This window comes from Panthera uncia (assembly GCF_023721935.1).
Source record: "Panthera uncia isolate 11264 chromosome B2 unlocalized genomic scaffold, Puncia_PCG_1.0 HiC_scaffold_24, whole genome shotgun sequence".
Lineage (NCBI taxonomy): Eukaryota > Metazoa > Chordata > Mammalia > Carnivora > Felidae > Panthera > Panthera uncia.
In genome coordinates this window covers 22,785,867-22,809,660 of record NW_026057580.1, presented here as the reverse complement: position 1 = coordinate 22,809,660, position 23,794 = coordinate 22,785,867, and the positions used below count along the sequence as shown (strand labels likewise).

Genomic DNA, 23,794 nt, shown 5'->3' with positions numbered 1-23,794 from the left:
CTAATCATCCCAAGTAGCAAAATCTTAGGTAAAAAAAAGTTCATTTATCTCTCATAAGTGACATGCAAAGTCCAACAGACAAATTCTGTTTCCATTTGGATCAAATTATCATTCCTTTGCGAAGCACTGTAGCTGGGGGATGAGAAATGATTAGCCCATTCCTTCTCTGATCTTGAGGGCAGGGTAGTACTTTGACAGTTTCTTCCCTCTCCCCACCACATTTACATGAAACAGAAGAAGGACAGAAGAAGGACAGTTTCTGAAAGGAAGGGGTAATATTGATATGTCAATAAAGGGCAAATGTGGTTATTGTGAAGACAAAAAGCAGCTATCTATTACAGATCCCTATGATACGGTAAAATTTAAAAATTTTGCCATTTTAGGCATTGTTAAGATATATAGGACTATGTTCCTTTTTTAACTTCAATATTCTTTCTATGCCTATTTCTACTACTTTCCTTCTCTCTGATTTTAATTTAAAGGATTTCCTCTTGTTTCATCTTCATTAGGTACCTAGAACAACTTGATACATTTTTCTATGATATCTTTACCTAAATACATTTTAAAAGTTTTAAGCTAGTCTTCAAGTCATTTTGGTATGTTTTCCCTTTCATTTGCTGTGTGTGTGTGTGTGTGTGTGTGTGTGTGTGTGTGTGTGTGTGTTTCCCTCCCTGAGGTGTTTTATATTGTGATGTTTCTGTTTTGTTTTGTTTTTAAAGTCAATATCCTATTGATTTTTTGTTTTCTCTTCATTTACCCTTTCTGTTCTATATGTTACTGAGTATCTTCTTCATTCATTCTTTTCTTTTCCTTCCATGTATTCTGAAAGTTAATGACTTCAAACTTATCATTTTCACAGTGCTTTTGGTGATAATTTTACTGGAAAACAAGACTGCTAGAAACAATGTGTCTCTGCATTATTAAATTTTAAAATATTTCACATGAATCACTCCATGTTTGCTTTTAATCTAATTTTGTCTTCCCAGATGATTACATTTTCATTAAATGCAATAAAATTTTTAGTTTTATAGAAATTCAAGAGAGCAACGTCTCTTTCATTAAAAAGGACCCAGATTCAATGATAAAGAACTGTCATTAATATCTCATTGTTTTGGTGTCCCAAAAGTCACATTTCCAGCCCACTCAGTGACACAGACACATAATTAAATACCAAACTTACAGAAACTGAATATTATGAAGTTGAACAGAACAGAATCTCCCAAAGTAAATCTCAAGTTTATTTCTGACTTTGTTCAACGTGGTTATTATAAAATTAGATTCTAATATTAATATTTTAAGATTTATAGTGTTGATAGTAGAGTTATCATCTCAGATATATTTTATAATTTGAAACTTGAAAATGAACGTCCCTATTTAATGATATATTGAATAATTTTCAAAATTCCACTACATGAGTAGGGTCTTCACATGACATACTCATTATTTTTTAAACAGAATGCATTAGGATATAAAAGTACATGTTTAAAACAAATTCTACTTCTTTTACTATTAGTGTTCAAATATAAAGCATTATTTGATTTTAAAGAGAAGTCACAGAGTGACTTAAAACTTAGCAACATATTTTTCCTACTCGAATTTCAATTAAATGAACTTGCAAATGGCCAATGTCTCCAATAACGTCATGTGATTCCTAAAGTTACTGCAAAGAAGGAAAATCTATTCATTTAAGCTAGCTATAGAGACACCCATTTTAAGATTTGTGAGATTTTACTCCCCTTTACTAATGTTAAGTTACTAATAACAAACGTAGGAGATATTGTCCTTTTAGCTCAACTCTCTATGACCATGAAAAACAAAGGGAATTTAGAAAATAAAATAAAAATTTTATGACACTCTTTTAAATTTTGTTACGAAAAAAGTAAAACTTTACCAGTGTTACAGGGGCAGACAATCAATTTGAGATGTTGCACTCACTTATGTTCCATTGCTGATGTGATAACAAGATGAGAACCCATATTAAGATAGCAATAGAGAAGGAAAGGACATGCAAAAGTCAGAAAACAAATGGTATTAACGTATCCATTAAACGAATTATCTTTGTACTACTGCAGGCCTACATTGATAACATTAGTGATACTAACTCTGAATGACTTATTTTAAAAAAACAAGTTTTAAAAAAAGTTATAATAAAACAACCAAACTATTTCATTTTAGTCATAGTTTGAGAAATTTGGAGACACTGATACTTGGATCAAGTCTCATGGGTAAACAGGAAGATAGGATAGGGGCAGTGTGAATTCCTCCACAGACTGTGGTTTGCCTGAGAGGTAATTAAATCCCGGGATATACCACTTGGGGTGGAAGGGGAAAAAAATTCTCCAAAATCAATGAAATCTTGCCATTTGCCACAAAATGGATGGAACTGAAGGGTATTATGGTAAATAAAAAAGTCAGAGAAAGATCAATACCATATGATTTCACTTATTCGTGATTTGTGGAATTTAAGAAACACAACAGATGAACACAGGGGAAGGGAAGGGAAAATAAGATAAAACCAGATAGAGAGGTAAACCATATGAGACTCGTAAATACAGAGAACTGGGGGTTGCTAGAGGAGAGGTGGGGGGTGATGGGCTAAATAGGTGATGGGTCTTAAGGAGGGCACTTGTTGGGATGAGCACCGGGTGTTATATGTAAGTGATGAATCACTGGGTTCTACTCCTGAAACCAATACTACACTGCATGTTAACTAACTTGAATTTAAATAAACTAATTTAAAAAATTCTCAAGGACAAGGGTGTTTTTGAGGACACTAAAAGCTAAAGGTTGCTAGAGGTTTGCTTGTTTGTGCTGTCTCTCTATAGCACTTTTTGCTTCATCTTTTGTCATTCCGCTATTTACTTCTTGATGCCCCATCTTCTGTGTTATTGTTTCCTTCCTATCCATTAAGTTAATTTTATACATATGCTTCTATATTTCAGTACATTATTCATATCTCTTTAATAGGACATAACACATTGTGTTTTTATGTAATATACTGCATTTCTGTCCTTTCTAGGAGACCATTAACTGAGGAAAATAATAGTAATTTTTTTTTTATTTTTGTTCCTCTAGTGTCAAGGAGAATGACTGGTAACAAACAGATGCTCAATAATTATTTCATGAACAAATGAATGAATATTCTCTCGTTATTCAGATTTAATTATACTCTTTCAACAGTAGCATACCACCCAGATTAGATCTCTGGAGAACATGGGTATCCAGGCTGTAGGATACTGACATTTTCTTTTGAGAAAATGGTAGTCCATGACCTTCCAAAGGAATTAGCCCTTATGAACTTACAATCATTACCCAGAAGCCTTCAGTAAATTCTTCACTTTTTAAATACAGGCACAGATTATATTCTCTTATATTCACACAATGCTAAAAATAGAACTTTTAACACTTAATTCTAAATACAAAAATGAGCCTAATACTAAAACATATATCCTGTTCCTGTGTTATATTCAGGGTATATAGATGAATATCTAATACTTAGAAATTACCTACAAAAGAGGAGGACAACTAGATTTTTTAAAGAATGATTAAGATGTTCTATCAATCTGTACTTATCTTACTTATCAATACTCTAAGTAACCACAAAATAAGAACTTGGAACCCAGTTGCAGAAAATTTTCTCTTTTTATCTGTTTTTCTTTTCTTCTTCTGCTTCTGCTTCTTCTGCTTCTCCTTCTCCTTCTCCTTCTTTGATAAAGTCAAGACAGTTTTTTTAAAAAGATCCAAAATATTTTCTTGAAATGAAAGTGGAACCTTTAAAATTGAGTTACTTGAGCTGAATATAAGGGAGAATCAAATTATCTGCAACTAATGACATCAATAACGCTTCAAAATACATATTAGCATACACAAGTTTTTATGTATATATACAATATATGTGCAATTACATGAAAAAAGTTAGACTTACATATTCCAAATCTGAATTATTATAGTGCAAAAAAAATGTCTCTTTTCTAACCTACTATAGCCAAATATGTCTCAAGTCTTATAAATTTTTTCCAATATTTGTGACACCTATTCTTTGGAGGTGGGATCTCTATAAACTCTAGAATATTGTAGGAAAAGGTAGGAAGCATCTGGCTACAATGGATTACACAGAGCTTGCTAGAGTCTTAGGTTTACTCGTTGTCTCCATTCAGATGACTAAGGATATCTCAGTGAAAAATTGTATTTCTAAAACCACCGTATGGACAAGTCCTTGGAGGGGAGTTTTTTTTCCATCACTTAATACATATCCATCCAGTATTTCCATATCTTTGATATTACTGCCACAATGTTTTTGATGATTTTAGAATTTCACATAATCCTAGTATCTATTCAGTGACCAGCAATTCCTGGTATTTATTATTTAAAAATCAGCACCACTAGATCTAAATCAGAGCCAGTTTGTTGAATGCAATTGTATGGTCAAACACCTTTTATTCTCATAGCAACCCTCCAGTTCTTTCCATGACATAATTGATTAACTACCTTTATTATATTTAACAATATTTGTGAGGATTTTGTTTAATGATTCAAGGGACACACAGCAGGAGAAAATAAATTTCATTTTAATCCTGAAGCAATGACTTCATATAGAAAATCATAAATTAGAAACTACAGAAAAGAATTTGCATTACTAATTCTTTCTTTAGATATTTTCCAGAACTTTGCATTACTAATTCTATATGTAGTGAATTCTGCTCAACACGCCAGATTTCTGATATGTTCTTTTTTGGAAAAGCTGTATAACAAAAATTGCATACTAACTACTATAATAATAAATTAAGTCAATGTACCCACTAATATCTCTGCTTAAAATGTTACATTACTAAATATCACTTCGAGGAGGAGCAGAATATGTGGCCCCAAATATGTGGCTACTACTAGCATGTGGATTCTTTTGAGCTAAAGACAATCAAGACACAGAAGACTCGTAAAAACTTTTTACCTCTTCCTTAACTACCTAAAAGAATTTGGATAGGGGGCTAGGCTCAGAAAGAGATCTATGACCAGAGATAAATTTTTATTTGAAAGGCCTATCTGTATGGCAGCACAAACATCTAATTTCCAAACATCTGTTCTTCTTATTGCCCTGTGAGTCACCCTCTTCCCCTGTGAAGCCTCAGGCCCCTATCCCATTCCTTAGTTCAGGACAGCATACAAGCCTCAATTGCCCAACATGCCCTTGGGTCACATATATTTGGGGCTCTCATACATAAGAAGTTAAATTTGCTTTTCTCTTATTAATCTGTTTTATGTGAAATTAATTATTAGAACAGCTGAAGAACTTAAAAGGGGGGAAGGGAAATGTTTTCCACCCCTACAATTTCAAAGTTATCACTGACAGAATTTGGAAGGCTCTGGCACATTTAACCCTTCCTTTTTCTCCTCTAATTCCTCTTATTGGCCATCAACCTACATTTTCTTGTCTTTCTGCTTAATCTCATTTCAAAGCAGGTCTTTTAATCTTCTCTCCTCTGATATCTCTTTATAGAGATATTTGTGTCAACTGTATATGCACCTGGCTTTTGAGTTGGCTTCCAAAAATAGGAGGCCTCAAATAATAGGAAGCTTACCTTCACTTTTTCCATGGCAAGGATTCTCATATTCAGTGTACTGGAATCCTATTTAAAATGTAGATTCTAGAGTCTCCACCCCCTGAAATTCTGACTTACTAAGTCAGACACAGATTTTAAAATAAAAATTTTTTACCATGTACCCATTTTTGTTTGTTGGTTTTGTTTTTTGATGCATGATCAAAGTGATCCTTTTCAAGATTTAAGAAAACACAGCTGTGATGATTTCAAATAAGAGGAAGCCAAGAGTAAAATAATCTGTAAAACATATTTTTTTAGTCACTAATGCAGTTCCTTCCATAGTCTTTCATATCTATGGGGAATATGTAAAAAGATATGGGCATAAAAATTTATATTGGTTATAAATCTCAGGTTTATCTCACCTGGCTTGACTTACTTAACCTCCTGACTTCATATTCAAGTGCTCATTATATACCTAGCTTTATTACCTCAAACTTAGAATGTGTGGCACCAAACTTTTGATTCTCCTTCCCTGCTTCAAAACTGCCCCTTCCCCTAGGGTCCCATATCTCAATAAATAGTACCATCCTCCATCGTGATATGAAAATGTTGACTCCTCTCTTTCACTCACTCTCATATGCAATCCCTCAGCAAATCCTGTTGATTTTATTATCAATATATACCCTAAATATCACCACTAGAATGTAAGTTTCCTAAGAGAAGCAGCTTTGTCTATTTTGTTTGTTGCTATAGGCACATAATAAATATTTTTTTGAACCAGTGAATTTAACTAGTATTGCAGAAAAGGTCTTATCACTCAATGTACCCTTTGAGAAGTTTATATTCTGTGTATGCTTTTATTAAAAGCATACTATTATTTTAAAAGTATTTATTTAAAAGCATATTTTATTAAAAGCATATTATTACTTTTATTATTCCAGAAGACATTGTCTAAGAAATTTTCACATAAACTGTATACATTGCTTGCATAGCACAAAGAAAAACATCACTCAGAGTAGTAAACTAATTGTGAATGGCATGTGGGGGAGGAAGCCCTACTTCCTATTGAACAGCTATACGTGAATACTCCTCTAGCAATTCAAACTCAGACCTGCCTTTGCCAAATTCATCATGTCCTCTCACTAAAGACACTTGAATTTCTTTCCATATATTCTATGTTAAGAAAAGACAAATAGGATAATCAGTGTACTTTTTTTAAAAAATGTTTACTTATTTTTGAGAGAGAGAGAGTGAGAGACAGAGTGCAAGTGAGGGGAGGGGTAGATAGAGAGGGAGACACAGAATCCAAAGCAGGCTCCAGGCTATGAGATGTCATCAGAGAGCCCAAGGTAGGGCTCGAACCCACAAACCGTGAGATTGTGACCTGAGCGTAAGTCAGATGCTTAACTGACTGAGTCATCCAGGTGCCCCAGTCACTGTACTTTCTTTAACTAAAAACTTCTATTAATCAGAAGACTCTTTTTTATTCCTATCAACCTCTGCATCTGATGAGTTGTTAATTTCTATCTCCAGAATGTCTTTCAGATTTGTTTCCTTTTTCTCCCATATTCAATTCTACTGCCTTGGTTTTACCCTCATAACCACTTTCCTGAAAAGTCTCAACAGACTTCTATCTTCCCAGTATCTGGTCTTTCATATCTTCAACCCATTCTTACCATTGCCCCAGGTTAGTTTTCCTTCAGGAAGCTCTGACATATTAGAACTCGTTTTCAAATAACTTTGGAGCTTTCACACTTTTAAATCTAATTCAGCATGATATAACACTGCAGGTAAGACTGTGGCAGATACCTACCAAATAAAGAAGACCATGTAAGTAATGCAAAGCATCAAAGGAGATTACTTAAAGTTTCTATTTTTTGAAACCACCCAGAAAAGTTCATGAAACCCTGTGTTTTAATGGAATTCCCTGAATGACATTTCAGCGCAGCTATTTATATATCTATAAGCAATCATAAATTTACTCTTACTACATCATCAACTTAGGTGTACTTTCTTTTTTTTTTAATTTTTTTTAACATTTATTTATTTTTGAGAGACAGACAGAGGCAGAGAATGAGCAGGAGACGGAGAGAGAGACAGAGATACAGAATCTGAAGCAGGCTCCAGGCTCTGAGCTATTTGTTAGCACAGAGCCCGACAGGGGACTCGAACTCACGAGCTGTGAGATCATGACCTGAGCTGAAGTCGGACACTCAACCGACTGAGCCACCCAGGTGCCCCAACTTCCTTTTCATCCTTTGGAATTTTCTAAATTATGCTCACATGTCAAAAATACCTCAAATGTTACCTCCTCAGTGAAGGTGTACCTCCTATCCCAAGTAAGATCCAACTTTTATTTTCTGCGTTCTAACATTTAACATATGCCTCTTCAGTAACACTCATATTATAGTCTATTGCTTACATGTTAGTCTTTCCTACAAGATTAGGAATTCCTTGTAGGTAAGGACCATACCTCATTCACTTCTGTATTTCCTCCACAGAATGTAATAGAACAGATTACACGTTGTGGATGTTCAATAAATATTTGCTGAATGAAATAAGAAAAGGAAATAGCTTCAAATTAGATAAGCCTTAGAAAACCAGTGTGTTGGCTTAGGCGGCTTTATTTTTTGGTGTATGTAACTTTTGCAGCTATAGTTGGACTGAGACCACTGATTTTCTATGCTGCTTTTACCTCCATTTGGATCATAAAGATGTATTTGCGTGACTTCAAACTAACAGTCTGTAGATACTGCCATTGTTGCCGATGGTGACTCAGCACTTAGAGAGGCTAAATGAACTCCTGTTTACCAGGAGAGAAAATCTATGCCAAGCTTGACTTGCTATTGCTCTTCTTCCACTCTAGTGTCTGTGGCCAGGTACTGACAATGAGTTATATATCACTAAGGCAGTGCTGATTAGACATTGAAACTTCAGTTGACTTTACAAAATAATGTACATCAAAATTTTCATTTTCCTTATATTATGCACATATCTTCAACTTGGTATGCATACCGGCAGAGCTGTGCTATAAAAGGAGGAATAGAAATAAAGATTTGTATTTACCTGCTGTTCAGAAGTGGGCAAGCCAAGCGATAATACATAAAGCTATTCAAAGAACTAACATGATAGCTCTCTAATACTAAATTTCACTATCTGGGAAATAGGAGCAAATAGTAACACTATCGCACAGGTTGTTGTAGGATTAACTAAGAGAATGGATAGCAAATACTTTTGTTGGAGAGTTATGTAACTAGGGCAATATGACAATTCCAAAAAGCCTAAAATGTGAATTCTACTGCAATTCACTTCATTCATGAGAAATATTAATAAAGTCAGTTCAAAAGGTCAAGGGTTTGCTAGAAGAGCAATACCTCCCAACTTTGGGCAAGACTGAACTTTGATCTTTTACAATGTGTAATTTGATGGCTAGTTTAGGAAACTGAAGACTGAAGTTGGTCCAAAGGGTTTATTGTTGCCCTTACTCCCCTATTAAATGAAATATCTAGAACTATCCAGCTATTCCCAACAATGCTTTTGCACTCCACCTAAAACTAGAAATTGTTGTTTTTTTTAAATTGTCTGGACAGGAGAGTGTACCAGAATTGGCATAAGTCACTGGCAATGGAAGAGAATGACAAAGGATTCCTAAACCTGAGACCTTGTGGGCATTTCCCAAGTATCCTGGGCTCAGATGGAGATATGTTTGGTCCTTTTAATAGCAGAAAATATGGAATCAAGATAACATTCAGTCACAGCTCTCTTACTTCATCTGGGGTGCAAATGGTCAAATGTTTCCTTAGACTTTTATTAAATATGAAAATAACTAAAAGTTACTTTGAAACAAACACAGCTTAAGTAAGGATTTTGTATATTACAAGTTCTTCTCAGTTATCACAGAAATATAGCATGTCATTTGGAAGGATCTTGGTACAACTACCTTGAGAAAAAATGAACAAACCTGCCACAGTTTGTAAATCTCATTTGCTTTTCATGGGAAGAGCAAAATAGTTTTATTGTGATATCAAGGTGATTCCAGTGTTGGAGAGAAATTTTATCACTGGTCTCTCATAATCATTACTTTCATAATTATATAATATTTATTTTAATATGTATTCTCCTTAAGATATTTGAAAACTCAAATTATTAAGGTTTTTAATTTTAATTTTATATAAAATAAATTAAAACCTGCAATGTTTAATTTACAAAGCATATATACACTTATATGTAAAGTGTTTCTCCTGATAGAAATCTAATACTTTAATTGGTAGCCAAAAATCATATGCTTGGCACTGTTCTAGAAACTGATCATGTACTTGCAAAAAAAAAGAAAAAAGAAAATACTCTCATGAACTTAGATGTTACTTGAGGGAGACAATGGAAAAATTGACAAACCAACACTATAATTTCAAATAGTAGTAAAATCTATGACAAAAATAAAAGGGGACGGTATCATAATATGAAGAGGGATTCAGAGTGATACAGAATGGGCATTCTTACAGCCTTCTCTGAAGATGTGACAGGTGAACTTAGCAGGAGCCAGCTGTGAGAGGGTCACAGGGGGCTGGAAATTGTGAAGACTCTAAAGCAAGAATAACCTGAATCAGTTCAAGGAAAAGAAATTATGCTACAATGATCAATCACCCAAGGGATATTCTTTCTTACATGAATGTTCATTCAAGGATTTACTCATGTCTGTGTATTTATTCTTTTTGCTTCCCTAAAGGCTAGTTCAATTACTCATGGGGTAGTTGAAAGTATCTCTTAACTTTGTCAAAGTAAAGGCCTTATACAAAGTTTTTAGAATTCTTCACATTTCAAAGGTAGCTTCTTAATCCTGCATGAAAAAACTAGGGTGTATTGAAATCCTATTAGTCATATAATGCAAATACCTGTGTGTGTATATACAAGTGTTTTTATTTTTGATTTATGTGTTTTTTTTAATTTTTATGTATTTTTAAGTTCTTAAATTCTTATTTTCCCCTTTTCCGCTGAGATAGTTTTGCTTCCTGTCAGTGACCAGTTGCAAAATTCATTATGTCTGGGGGAAAAAAAAACACATAGATTCATATACTAGGTACTGTTATTTACTTTCAGGAATCTATGAGTCACCATCACCATCTCTGATGACTTCAAAGAACAAGGTCTTTCTAGGCTTTCCTATGTCTAAAATATAAATCAAGCCCAAGTACATAAAATGTTCCAATAATTATGAAGTCTTTTTTTCCTGCACCAGCTGGTGAAATTTGTTAATGTATTTTTTTTGAGCTTTCTAAGACTGGGAAACTTTTATAGTAAGTATTTTCATCGGAGAGACTAGATTTTTAGCTGTTCTTTTATAACCAAAAATTGACTTAGTTTCACCCAATGACAAAACTGTTTCATAAGCACTTAACCATATCACTTTACTTCTGTCTCTGAAAGATTAGCACAATCTGAACATTTTAAGAAAGACAAATTGGCTTCAAAATGATATTTATGAGGAACATGGTTCTCTACCAAAGTGGATGACTCATTAAATTCATTCTAAAATGATAAAATAAATTATTATAGACAATGACTTTCTGACCCCATTTCTAGCAATGTAGTGATAAAATCAAAGCCCCACATGGTTGTAACCCGTGTGCTTTATAAATTCATTTTATATAGTCACTGAGTAGTAATAAAAACTCACTGAAAATCTAGGAAAGGATATTATAATTTATAATCATTGCCATATTCCCATTGTGGAGCTAGGAATAGCAAAAAAAAAGGTTTTAAACTAACCACAGTTTTAAAAATTTTGAAGTGTTACCATGTCAACTTGTGGAGAAATATTCCCTGTAATTCCTTAAGGGGTCCCCTGGGGTCAGTGTATTATCATCTTTGATTATGTGCATGACAAAAACGCCCATTTAAGATAAAATTTCAAATGAACATCTTAAGAAAGTTGCAACTAACTTAGAGTAAAACTTGGAGGCTTTAGTTGGAAAATATAAAACATTTTCATTATGTTCCTAATTTTTTATCTTTTGACCTCAGTGTGAGGTCAAAACATGATTTAAAGTCCAAAAAGATGGATAGCTAGGAGTACAGCAACCAACCAAAATCTCAAAAATAAGTTATTACAAACATTATTTTAGTGAAAAGCTATACAGAATACTGGAAAATGCCAATAGAGCTATGGCATGTAAGAGTCAAAAAGTACAAAAAAAAGAATCATAAGTACTGATTTCAGAAAAGACATGAAAATTATTTTAAAGAGAAATACTTCTCAAATTGAAATATTCTACAAAGCAAACATAGCAACAGTTGCTATATTTTAGTCTTCTTCCTTTTCCCTTCCTTTATTTGTTTCTTCATTTCTCACTCTCTCCTTTTCCCTTTTCTTTCCTTATGCAACATAACAGCAAGAAATCCAAGAATAAGAGAGAGAATGGGAACTCAAGACAGAAGCTGTAATGTTTTGGAACATGATCTTGAAAGTGGCATTTCTAGTCACCTAGAAGTAATTATCTAGAAAATATTGATCACGTCTTTTATTATCAGTTTTTGTTTTCATTAAAGAAAGCTTCATTAAATGAGCCACAAAAAGGACAGAAATCCCACTGTGAAAACCTTCACAAATATTTCCCCCTTTGGTTTTATTCTTTACATTATCCCTGCAATACTCTGATGAAAAATGCCAACTACGATGGTGCTCTCCTTAAATCTTCAAAGGTCTCCCTCTAAACTGCGGTGTCAAAACTAGCTGAGATCTTCAGTATGGTACACAATCCCCATCGACTGTTCAGCTTTATCCCTAGACTCTCCTCATCTGCACTTATACTGGAGTTACTCAATTGCTTAGCATTCTTTTCATAGTCCATGCTATTTCACGCCTCTTTGATTTTGCTCGTGTTGTTTCCTTTGCTTAGAACATCCTTACCCAATTTTCTTCACCTGTGCAACTTGAATTCATGCATTAATACTCAGTGTGGGTGTCATCTCCTCCTGAATCTTTCTGTAATCCCCCAAATGGAACTAAGTGTCCTTCTTGTATGCTTCCACTGTATCCTGTAACCCATCTATCAAGCACTTGTCACATTATATTGAGATTATCTGTTAATAGGTCTGTCTTTAACTGAAGTGTAGGTTCCTTGGTTTCTATTATCTTTGTACCCTAGATTCTTAGCACAGTAATTGGCACAAAGTCTCCCAATATTGTGTTATTTCCACTGGCAGAGATCCACAATATGAAATGGATATATCTATCAGCTTCTCTTAGGCTTATGCCAATAGGTATTTGATTCCTCTAATTTTCCTTATTCTCAGTTTATATGCATTAAATATATTTTTAACCATTGCGTGGTTTCTGTAACAGAGACAGTGTTCCTTTACCCTTTCCAGTCCTAGTTGGAGTTAGGTTGACAAAATTTGATTGGTTTTTGCCAAATGATCATAAGGCATAACTGACATGTGTTGATATTAGGCAAAGGTAGTTTAGAGCCAGTATATTTTTCCAATTCACTCTTCTCCTACCATGAGGGTGCTAGATACTTTATATGCCACCTAATAACTCATACATGAATTGAAAAATTTTAAACAAGGTAATTTTATTATCTCACGGCCTCTAAAGGGTCTATGAAGAGTTTAGTGAGATCTGTCTCAGAGTATGTCAGTAAGTTTCGGTCAAGCTAGGGGATTGGGGGAGGATGCTATTATGTTATCTCAGACTGTGGCTGAAGGATTTGTCTCCAAGTTCACGTGGTTGTTTGCAGGGCATATTTACCGTACGGTTTTTGGAGGGATATTTTAATTTCCCACCATGTGGGTTGCTTATAACAAGGCAGCTTATTTTCTCCAGGGTGCAAAATATACAAGAATGAGAGAGAATGGGAACTCAAGGCAGGAGCTGCAACCTTTTATAATATTCAAAGTGATATACAATCACTTCTGCTGTATGTTGTTGGTCACCCAGATCAATTCTTGCACAATGTGAAAGGGAGCTACACAGGGTTGTAGTTGATCAGTTGATGGGGGAACATTGGGAACCATTTTAGAGGCTGGTCACAATGGAGGCCACATGTCAAAGTGGTGCATGAAACATGAAGGACCCCTCAACCAGGAGTCATTGTATGAAACAGACTCTCCCATCCATATTAAATGTTAAACAAACAATAAATAAACTTGTGTGACAATAACCCAATGAAAATCCAGGGTTTATTTGCTACTTTGGCATAGCCTAACTATTCCAACCAATAAAGGTCTTTCTGTATATATAACTATTTAAAGAGACTATGATGATTCAAAGGACTTCAAATATTCTAAGATTTGTAAATTTAAATTCTTATTTTGAATCAAAACACAGGAATTCTTTCCTTTCTTTCTTTTTGCCAGGCTCATGAATTTGGCTAATCTTTATTCAGAAAACTGACAAAATCAGATATTAAAGACATCATAGCTGAAAGCCAGACAAAGTTAGTTAGCATGTCTTATCCTGGGATCTTGGAATACAAGACTGGCAAGCTTTTCCCAAGCTGACACATAACCCCTTGATATTTCCATGTACGCAAACTTTTCTTTTAAAGTAATTATAACTCACTTCAAGTACTTGATCCACTGAATAAGACATACCTCATAATGTTGTGGAGAATAAATCAGACAATATATAAATGTAACAATGTCTTCTGAAGAGTAAAATACTATATAATTGTTAAACATTGTTCATATATATTATATATTTAAAGAACATTACTAGAAAAAGCTCAGTGATGATAATCTCAAAATATTTTTAAGGATAAAATACATATTCTGTTGGAAACAAACTTAATGCTATTTAAAATATATATCCTATATCCATTTACTTGGTTAAAAGATAACGTCTCATTGAGAACAAAAGTAAAATGAATAAAAGCAGCCCAAAGAGTCAGCAATTCAACACTGGACATATATTTCATGTGTCTTATCCAGTAGCATCTCCAAGTATTCTATTGTCTGTGTTTAAAGGTCATTTCATGCCTGGTGTGAAGGGCAATGTTCTTTGGACATATATAATACCATTATGCTCTAGGAACATCATTATTTGACATAAAGATTGACCTATTCAGTTAAATCAGTAGAAATGTATGATTTTTAAAAAAGTAACAGTTATATCAGAAAAATAAGAAATAAAATACATGAGTAGGTTTGAAAACCAAAAAAGAAAAGAAAAAAAATTAGATTATTTGACACATTAAATATTTAGATTCTGTCTTAAGACCGAATGTGTGTGTGTCTAAAGACAGCACATCCAATAACTAAATAATCCTTGGCCACAATTATCTAACATTTATCCAGTGAATCACCCCCCTGCCGCCGACACACACACACACCCTGAACAGGCAAAAGTGTTTTTGGCATCACCTAGTTTACCTTGAAAATTTCTCTTGTAAAGTAACCCTAGCCTGACCTTGATTAGCTTATCAAATGAGCTCATCCCCATAGCTGAAGAATTGTAGTCTACCAGAGATATGGCATGGCAACATGCCAGAACAACTCTGTAAATCGTCTAGAGGGCACATCTAAGCATCATTTCCACTCGTTTTTCGTCTGTGTTTCTGAGTCAGGATTAGAAGTAAGGGAGACAGGATGAAGTAATGGAAAACAGGTGGGCCATGGGACCTGCTCAATCCATATTTGAAACTTAGTGCTGCCACTTATTGTCTGAATATACTTTGGAACAAGTTAAAATAGCTTTTGAATTTCATTTTACTCATTTGTAAAGTGAAGCTATTAATCTCCTCCTTACAAGTTTGTTATGAGGCATCAATAAAATACATATATTTGTTGTGGAGCTTAGTATTCAGAACCTGGCATATAGTACTCAATAAATATTCTTCATTTTTCTTTGCAGTGAGAAAGGGAACTAGAGATGAATCCTCAGCTTCCCCCAACACAGGTCACTGACTGACTCCTATTAATGAGCCACTACTTAACAGAACCTGTATGCCTATGGGAGTGGGCTATGTCATAATGCTATAAGAAGAAAGATGGCAAAATCTTCTTTCACCTATAAAATAACACAAGCAGTGGATACTCTGGGGAGCCGAATGAGAATTCAGGAACTTTGAACTGCTAACATAGCTGCAGTACATGAGGATTTGCAAATATATTCTAGAATATAAAATGATGAAAATTAGTGTAAAGATATAAAATATGTATGTCCTAATTAAACCAATAAAAATTGTAAAAACTAGAATATTGTATTTTTATTTGAGTGTTAGATTTCACCTCTTTTGAAAATGGGTATTTTCATTATTTAATTTTCCTCATTTTTTTTTCAAATATAGGAAGAATTAATTACATTTAAATTATCAGTAGCACATGTTATCTCATTATTTCTGTACATGATAAATGTTGCTGTTGTCTATGAAATAGCCATTTAAAAAGTCATCACTGGGATTTTGTTCAAATCAAAAACATGATTTATTTTACCCAATAAAACTAGGTGGTTATGAGTTTAGTAAAAGTGTGGAGGCATCTGTCTAAGTCATATTCAGATAAGCATATTTTACATTCTGTAACTAAAAACACACAAGTTTAAAGCTCAGTGGCTAGTATAAGCTTTTATAGGCATCATTCATGACTTCTATCAGGTCTTGGAAGAAATGAGTAATGTATTATCTCTAACCTATTCTGTCTCCTGTGAAGGAAAGGGTGGGTTTAGAAACACCCATGAACGTGAACTGGGCATTAGGAGAAGCAGGAAAGAAATGTTTCTTAGGCTTAAGAGTAGTGGGAACTTGTAACTCTGCCAGTTCCATCTCTGGGACATATGATTAGCTCTGTAAGAAGCAACCCATTACAGATATTCGTCCATCTATCCACCCAAATTAGCTTAACTGTTACTGGGTAAATTTTGTAATAGGCACTGTGCTTCAACTAAGTTAAATCAACATATTACCTCTGTGTGTGTGTGTGTGTGTGTGTGTGTGTGTGTGTGCGCGCGCGTGCGCGCGCGTGCATGCATGCACGCACACACACATGCTATGTAAAACATTAATAGACCAAAACAACCCAACTACAACCCATAACTCACTAAATGGGACCCAATACAAGCAAATTTAAACTAAAAGACAGAAAATTATCATAATAGTTAGCAATGCCCTTCACTGAGAGTTGAGAAGGCAATGTTAAGTAGTTAATATGAGGGCACTAAACACCTGTTAGGGTGAGTGGGTGGAGCTGGTATGGAAAAGGAGAACAACATGTGCAAACTCCATTTTACTAATAGCTTTTAGGAAATCTCTCAAATGATAAAAAGGCTAGAGCAGAGGTCATAAAGAGCTCTGTAAGCTACAGACTGGCTGTGTAGGCAGAGGATGGCTGTAAACTACATCAGGGGTAGATCTCAATAGTGGGAATGAAGAGATAGAAATTGGCATTTATTGTCTACTATATGTCAGGTAAAACACACACACACACACACACACACACACACACACACACGTGTGTGTGTGTGTGTGTGTGTGTGCCCCTGTATATGTCATGTTCTCATAAGATTTCTACAAGGCAGGTAGTATTAACCTTAATTTTTGATTAGAAAAAACAGACATAGAGAGTTCAATAACTTGCTAATGATCACACAAGAAGCAAGAAGCACAGCTGGAATGATGTCATGTGTTGAATGTTCTCGTCATCTTTCACATGGAGACAGCAACAGGGAAGATAGAAGCATTCCAGGTGAAAAATCATGATATCTTTGAATGCAAAATTAAGGGAGGCAGAGATTTGCTCATTTCCTCTAGATGTTTAATGTTTCAATTGGCCAGAAACCATCACTCCACCCAGTTTCAACTCAAGAGAAAAGAACTAAGTATAACATCAACTATATTACTTTGAGTGTCCCTAAGAGCCCTCCCCTCAACACACATTAATTTTAAAAACATTGCTCAAAATGTACTGGTCAAATAATTGAATGCATCTACTTGGCTATAGTACAAGACATACTTAGGAATAGGTTATATATGGCATAATTTTGAAGATACTGGAAAAACACTGCTTCCAAAAAGAACTCTGTCCTACCTTTCTTCCTATGACCTAAAATTCTATAAGTAGACATGCACATGTCTTTTATTAGAATGCATATACTCATGAAATTTAATGTAGAGTAACTTTTGTCTTAGTTTGAATGACTTGTGTTGCATTTGTTTTTTTTTTTTTCCAGAAAAATACTTTCCATCACAGGGAAGAAATATCTAATACATATGGGAGAAGGGACACAATGAAATAAATGGGCTGTGGAGAGAAGAAAAAGAGGTAGAGATGATCAAGAATTTGTCATTCTGCTCAGGGCATATCCTGTTACATCACTTCACAAAATGACAGTGTGGGAGAAATGACTTCTAACTGATCACATTATATTTGTAAGTTCAACAAGGTTGAGATTTTCCAAGTAGTCAGTTACATAAAAGTGCAAATGGTGAATGGACCCGAAGGGTCAGGGATTACATCTGCTGCCAACACTGTGGTCTTTCACCTTCATGCCTAATGTTACCTCTTTATCTTACATGAATAATGTGATTCCTTGTCCTGCCACTCTATGCATAAAATTACTTACACTAAAGGGGCAAAAAAGCAATTCTCAATCTAATCCGTTTTGCAAATTTGACAGTGACATTAAAGAGCAGGAAGTTGTCTGTGAGTAATGACACTGATCATTTGTTTAAATGTCAAACTTCGTCAACTTTCAGGGAATATGTCCATAAAGAATGGGTTTCCGTTCAGCCAGAGAGGATTTCAGTGTTATTTAGTCCTGAAGAAAATAGCTGTTAGTATCTTGAGAGCATAATGCTTTGAGTAAAAATTTCTTTTTAAGCTGAATGGAATTGGCCATTTCAGCACTTGGGACTGTGGACAGTGCTCTCTTCCTTGTGTTATGAAACATGTAGTCTTACTGTAGAGGTGTTTCCTTTTTGAAACTAAAACATTCTCCAGGCTAACAAACCTATACCCCTAAACTATGCAATTAGAATATGGAGACTATGCATCAACATCCTGTGTAAAGTCAGAATGAAGTAACAGCAAAGGGAAACAAATTTTATCACAGAGATTAAGTGTGAAATAAATATTAAGGAAGGGAATTAGTTATGATTTGCAGCTATTCTTGCAAAACAGGTCAAATTTTTACTGCAATGCAATAACATTCCTCTCTGGATAGGATTTTGCTTCAGACAATGACAGAGCCATTAACCCTTCATGGTAATTTATTAACAGTGGACATAGATGCAAGAGAGAACAGGAAGTACATTTAATAGGCTTGCAGACAGCAAAGAGCAGAGAATTCATTCTCTCTATGCTTTCTAGCTCTAGAGTGGAATATCAATGGAGAATTCTGGATCTGAGATCAGATGAAATGGAGTTGAACCTGAATAGTGTTCTTTAATTAGCCATTTCATTTCTCTAAGTCTTGTTTCTCCTCCTGTCAAATGTGGGTTACTTTGAGGTTTAAGTGAGGATGTAGGCAGAGAGGTCTGGCATACTAGTAGGTACTCAATGGATGTTCAATTTAGATTATTTACTTTTCATTAAGCATTGACATAATACAGTGATAGGTTTCTATGCTAGTGGCCAGATGTTTTAATAGCTGTAAACTCTAAGAAGGGATGTCAAAAAGGGAAACAAGAAAGGCATCATTATTAACAGACTTATCCTTACAGCAAAGTACCCTAAGTGTGTGTATTTTCACCTTCATCCACCTTATTTGCATCACCCAAAGATTCCCCTTATGTTTACCTTTTAAAAAATCACAAAAGGAGAGTAGCCTGAAAATAGCACAGTAAGCATTAAAAAAACAACTACAAAGTTTTCAGAGGATTCTTATCTCTCTTCAAAAATAACATTTTACCAACTCTCTCCAGAATGCTTCTCAGTCACATACTTAGCAACTACTCTGTCTTTTGAATTGATGAGAGACTACTTTGAATGCTTCCTATCCAGAATGACACACTTGGGGAGAGAAGGTAAAAATCAGATTAATGCTAAAAGCCTGATAAGTTCCTTATCATCCTCCCTTGCAGCTACAAATTCTTTGCTTTGGACTTCAAAGCCACTCAACCTATCTCATCTCACCCCGTCTTCTTCCCTTTTTTATAACTGAAAATCAAGAGCAGCAATCTTGTAGCCTCCCCCATCTCCTCCTGTCATTTTCAACAGAGATTGCCTCCACACTGCCCTCTGCATTTGAAACGCCTCCCACTCTCCATTCATCAAGGTACATGCTCCTTCCATTCACAATTTATGTTAAGTCGTCCCTCCCTTCCAAAGCTCCTTTTCTTTAAGTGGATTCCCCAGCTGCCCTAATAAACTCCACCACCAGTCTCATACAGCACTGTACCTCCCACCCCCACGACCCCACCCCCCTCCCCCTGCAACATTCAGAAATTAGCTAAGGTGGGAAATGGACGAGGAAATCTATGTCTGCATACGAACCCAGACAGGAACAAATAGAGAGCTTAGCATTAAGCTCACCATCTCCTCTCAGAAGGGGGAAAAAAAAAAAAAATTACAAATTTTTTTTTCCAAGCCTGACAACAAGCATGTTCTAGGGGGGGAAAAATACACACACACACACACACACACACACACACACACACACACACAGGTTGAGTGGATGAATGAATGAATATCGGATAGGTGGATGAATGATTGCGATCTCTTTGGTACTTTTCTCAGATGCCCCTCCTTCTTGCTTGCTCCTGGCAGGGTTTCTGTTTAATTCAGCTTCAGCGTGTGAGTGCATCTCTATGTTTTGCCTCTGTCTCCACTCACTGCCCTTTCATTACCACCTCTAGACAGAGCCGAAGCCTCCGCGCCAAAGGGCACTCTACCTAGCTCACAAATGCTTTGTGACTCCAACGGCCAAAGACAGCTTGCTCCTCAGGAGCACAGCTTTGCATTTTGCCAGCTTCACCTCTCCGGAAAGCCCCCCAAACAGCCGGCTACGTTACACAAAAGGATGACTAATTTCCCCATACTCAACAAAATCCACCTGAGACCCAGTCGCTGCCCCTCTCTTGGGGCTTGTAACCTAGGTGTTCGCAAAAGAAACACGCTTCCCTGTTTCTCCCTGCAGATGCAAGAAGGAATTACGACTCCAGGGCTGGGTCCTGGTTCCTAAAATCAGAAAACTTTTTTTCTTTCTTTCTTTCTTTCTTTCTTTCTTTCTTTCTTTTCTTTTCTTTTCTTTTCTTTTCTTTTCTTTTTTTTTTCTTTTTCTTTTTTTAAAAACCAAACCCCACCCCGAGAGCAGCGACCTCTTTGTTTGCATCCCAAGGGGAGGGAGGGGTCTCCTGAGCCTTTGCAGCCAGGGGTGGAAGGGACGTGACAGCCCTCTGGAGGGCTGCCCTGGACGAGACTCACCCAGGACGTTCCCAATGAGAGCCACCACGAACACGATGATGTAGCCGGCGATCAGGACCCACTCATATTCTTTCGGGTGTAGGTATTCCCTCCACAGGTACCGCAGGAATTCCTCGTCGTCATAGTCGGTGGGGTTTAAAAAAGCCTCTTGAGTTTCATTCAGCTCCGAAGCAGATGACCAGTTGCGACAAGGGGGGGAGTCCTCCAGTTTGGTACCGGACATCACGGGCTCGAGTCCGGTTCCGCTCAGTGCCGCAAGCCGCTCTTCCCCTGCCCCATGAGCCCTGTGATTTGCGGTGGGAAAGGCGGCGCGGAGACGCGAGAAGGGGCTTCGGAGCAGAAAATGACGTGAAAAGTTACTGAGCCAATGCCTCCGGAGTCTTGTGCCCGGCAACTTCTGCGGCGGCTTCGCTGTCTTTGCAGACGATTTTGAAGAGAGGCGGCTGAGGAACTGGGGACCCGGCACTGGAGGCTGCAGCAATGACACCGGGAGGAGACAGCTACCTCGGGCTCGGCTCAGGCTCAATTACTCCTCATTCCAGCACTGAGTCCGCAGCCCACAGCCTCCGCCTGCGCTGAGGGAGAGCTGAAGCTGGGGGGGTGGGGGTGGGGGGTGGGGGTAGTCCTGAAAATCTTTTTAACCTGTTTCTCCCCCTTTTCTACTTTTCTCCTCCATTTCTCACGTGCAGTTCCCATGACCCATACACAAACACGTGTAGGTCTATTGACATGACAGTCATGTGAACACATGGCTAATATAGGATTTGTTGTTAATATAGCATTTGTCTTTTTAATGTAAACATAAAAGGAATGAGGAGGGGCCACTGTGTTCCTCAAGTAGGTCCATGCAAAAGTCATCTCAGGCAAACACTGTAACGTTTGTTTGGCTTTGCCAGCTTAGCACTTGCTGAATCTTGAACATAGCACCTCCTCTCCCCATTCTCCAAAGTGGAGAAGGAGACCATTTTTGAATCGAAGGATATAGTTAGCTGGCATTGTACTTGCACTACCAAGTGTCACAGGAAAAACAGCAGCGATTCCTTGAAGAACACTAGGGTCATATGTGTGCTCATAGTTAATGTTGTCAAGCAACGTTACAGATCAAACAGGGTGAAAGGAACTTCTTAGAAGGATGTAGTGGTGTGCACACAAATGCTCTCTGGTTAATACCACACCCCACTGGTCTTTCTTCTTATTGACCCAGGACTGATGTCACCTGCCACTCTCTAATGAAACTGATTTTGTCTCTAAGAATAGTATTTTGGGATTTGTCATAGTATGAGTTCAGGATTCTTTCGTTCTCAATAACTGTGATAGGAATACTGCATTTGATTATAATTTTGTACATGGGAAGGACCTCAGACGGTATCTAGCCTGAACTTTAGCTTAATATTAAAAGCCTTCTAATAACTTTGCTGATGTTCTCCCACCTAGTGTGGATGGACCACCTCAGTTTCTGACTTCCACCATCGTGGGGCTGTTCTAAGGTTTAGAGAGCTCTTCTTTACATTAAGATTTTAAATCAATATACAACTTTCTTAGTCTTTTACTCTCAATTCCTAGTTTGCGTCTTGGTGCTACATGGAATAAATCTTCCATATGCCAATCCTTCACATACTCAAAATAAGTGTAACAGCCCCATTCCGTTTCCTCCACTTTTCCTCTAATTATTTCCACTGTTTTTCAAATGACACTATCCCCACGACCTCCGGTCATTTGGTCTTCCTTTAGGCAATTGTCAATGCCTTGCATAATAGGAAACTAGGAGATACAGTAATTTGGATGGGTTTTGCTGGTACAAAATGTACATTATCATGTGGATGCAACCAACGCCTATAATTAATTTGTTTATTCAAATGTCACAAGACACTGTTAGTTCACATTTAGTGTTAAGTCAATCCTCCTGACTCTACCATAGTCATAATTCTTCACATCTGTTTTCTAATTTACATCTGACAAAATTCTCTCATAAACATTATTTTAAAACCGCTGAGGAGTTGACTATGATTAGCCCTGTTTTACAGCTGAAGAAACGGTTCTGGAGAAATTAAACGATTTACCAAAGGTCAAGTGACTAATCTGCAGCAAGACCATTCTGTTCTTCTGATCCCAGCTTGGGGTTTCCATTATTCTACAGATGTCATATTTCACAAGAAATACTATTATTATATTTTCCCAGTCTGCACTAGTCACTTAAGAGAAGAAAAATAAATGGGCATTTGATACCTCAGACAAATATTTACTTAATTTTTCTATTCCATTGTCAGTGATACAAGTTAAACAAGGTTACTGCTTTCATGCACTTTACTTTCTAGGGAAGACAGAAAGGAAACAAATTGACTATAAATACATAAGAAGAATATTAGGAAGGGATAAATCTTATGTTTTCAAACAAAATCCAGTGAAGTGATGGTGAGTGGAGAGTCCCAAAGGCCATGTTAGAAACAGATGGTCAAAAGGCCTGTGCGAAGAGGTAACATATAAGTAGGATACTCCCATGATGTATGCACATATTAATTTAATTTTTTCTAATTTGAGGTTTCACCAGATCTTAAATACTGATGCTATGATCCAAAGAATTAGCCATTTCACCAGACCTCTTGTCATCAGTGAATTTGACAAGCAGGCCTTCTGTGGTTTCATTCATGTTCTCCGATACAAATCTGCTAACTTTATTCTGTGGCATAATGTGTCCCTCTGATTAATGTATGTTGTTTTCCTCGTCCATGTACTATTATTTTCAAAATGGGAAAGGCTGTTGCTACTTTAGTTGCAATCTATATTCTGTGACATCTTCAAATTTTTTGTCATTGACAAAACACAAATATGGACCCTGGATGCTGTTTTCTAAGTACTCAGTGTTTTTGCGTGTGTGATATTTCAACTCATCTATACTT

The 23,794-nt window shown here is 36.2% G+C and overlaps 1 protein-coding gene across 1 annotated transcript in view; it reads right to left on the bottom strand.

The window, feature by feature from the left end:
• The window catches only part of HCRTR2 (hypocretin receptor 2), a 112,880-nt gene extending 91,760 nt beyond the window's left edge, over window positions 1–21,120 (bottom strand). The window contains exon 1 of the mRNA XM_049653855.1: window positions 20,898–21,120. Coding sequence (XP_049509812.1) covers window positions 20,898–21,120 — 223 coding nt within the window. The remainder of the gene's footprint in view (window positions 1–20,897) is intronic.
• Between the last annotated feature and the right edge of the window lie 2,674 nt (window positions 21,121–23,794).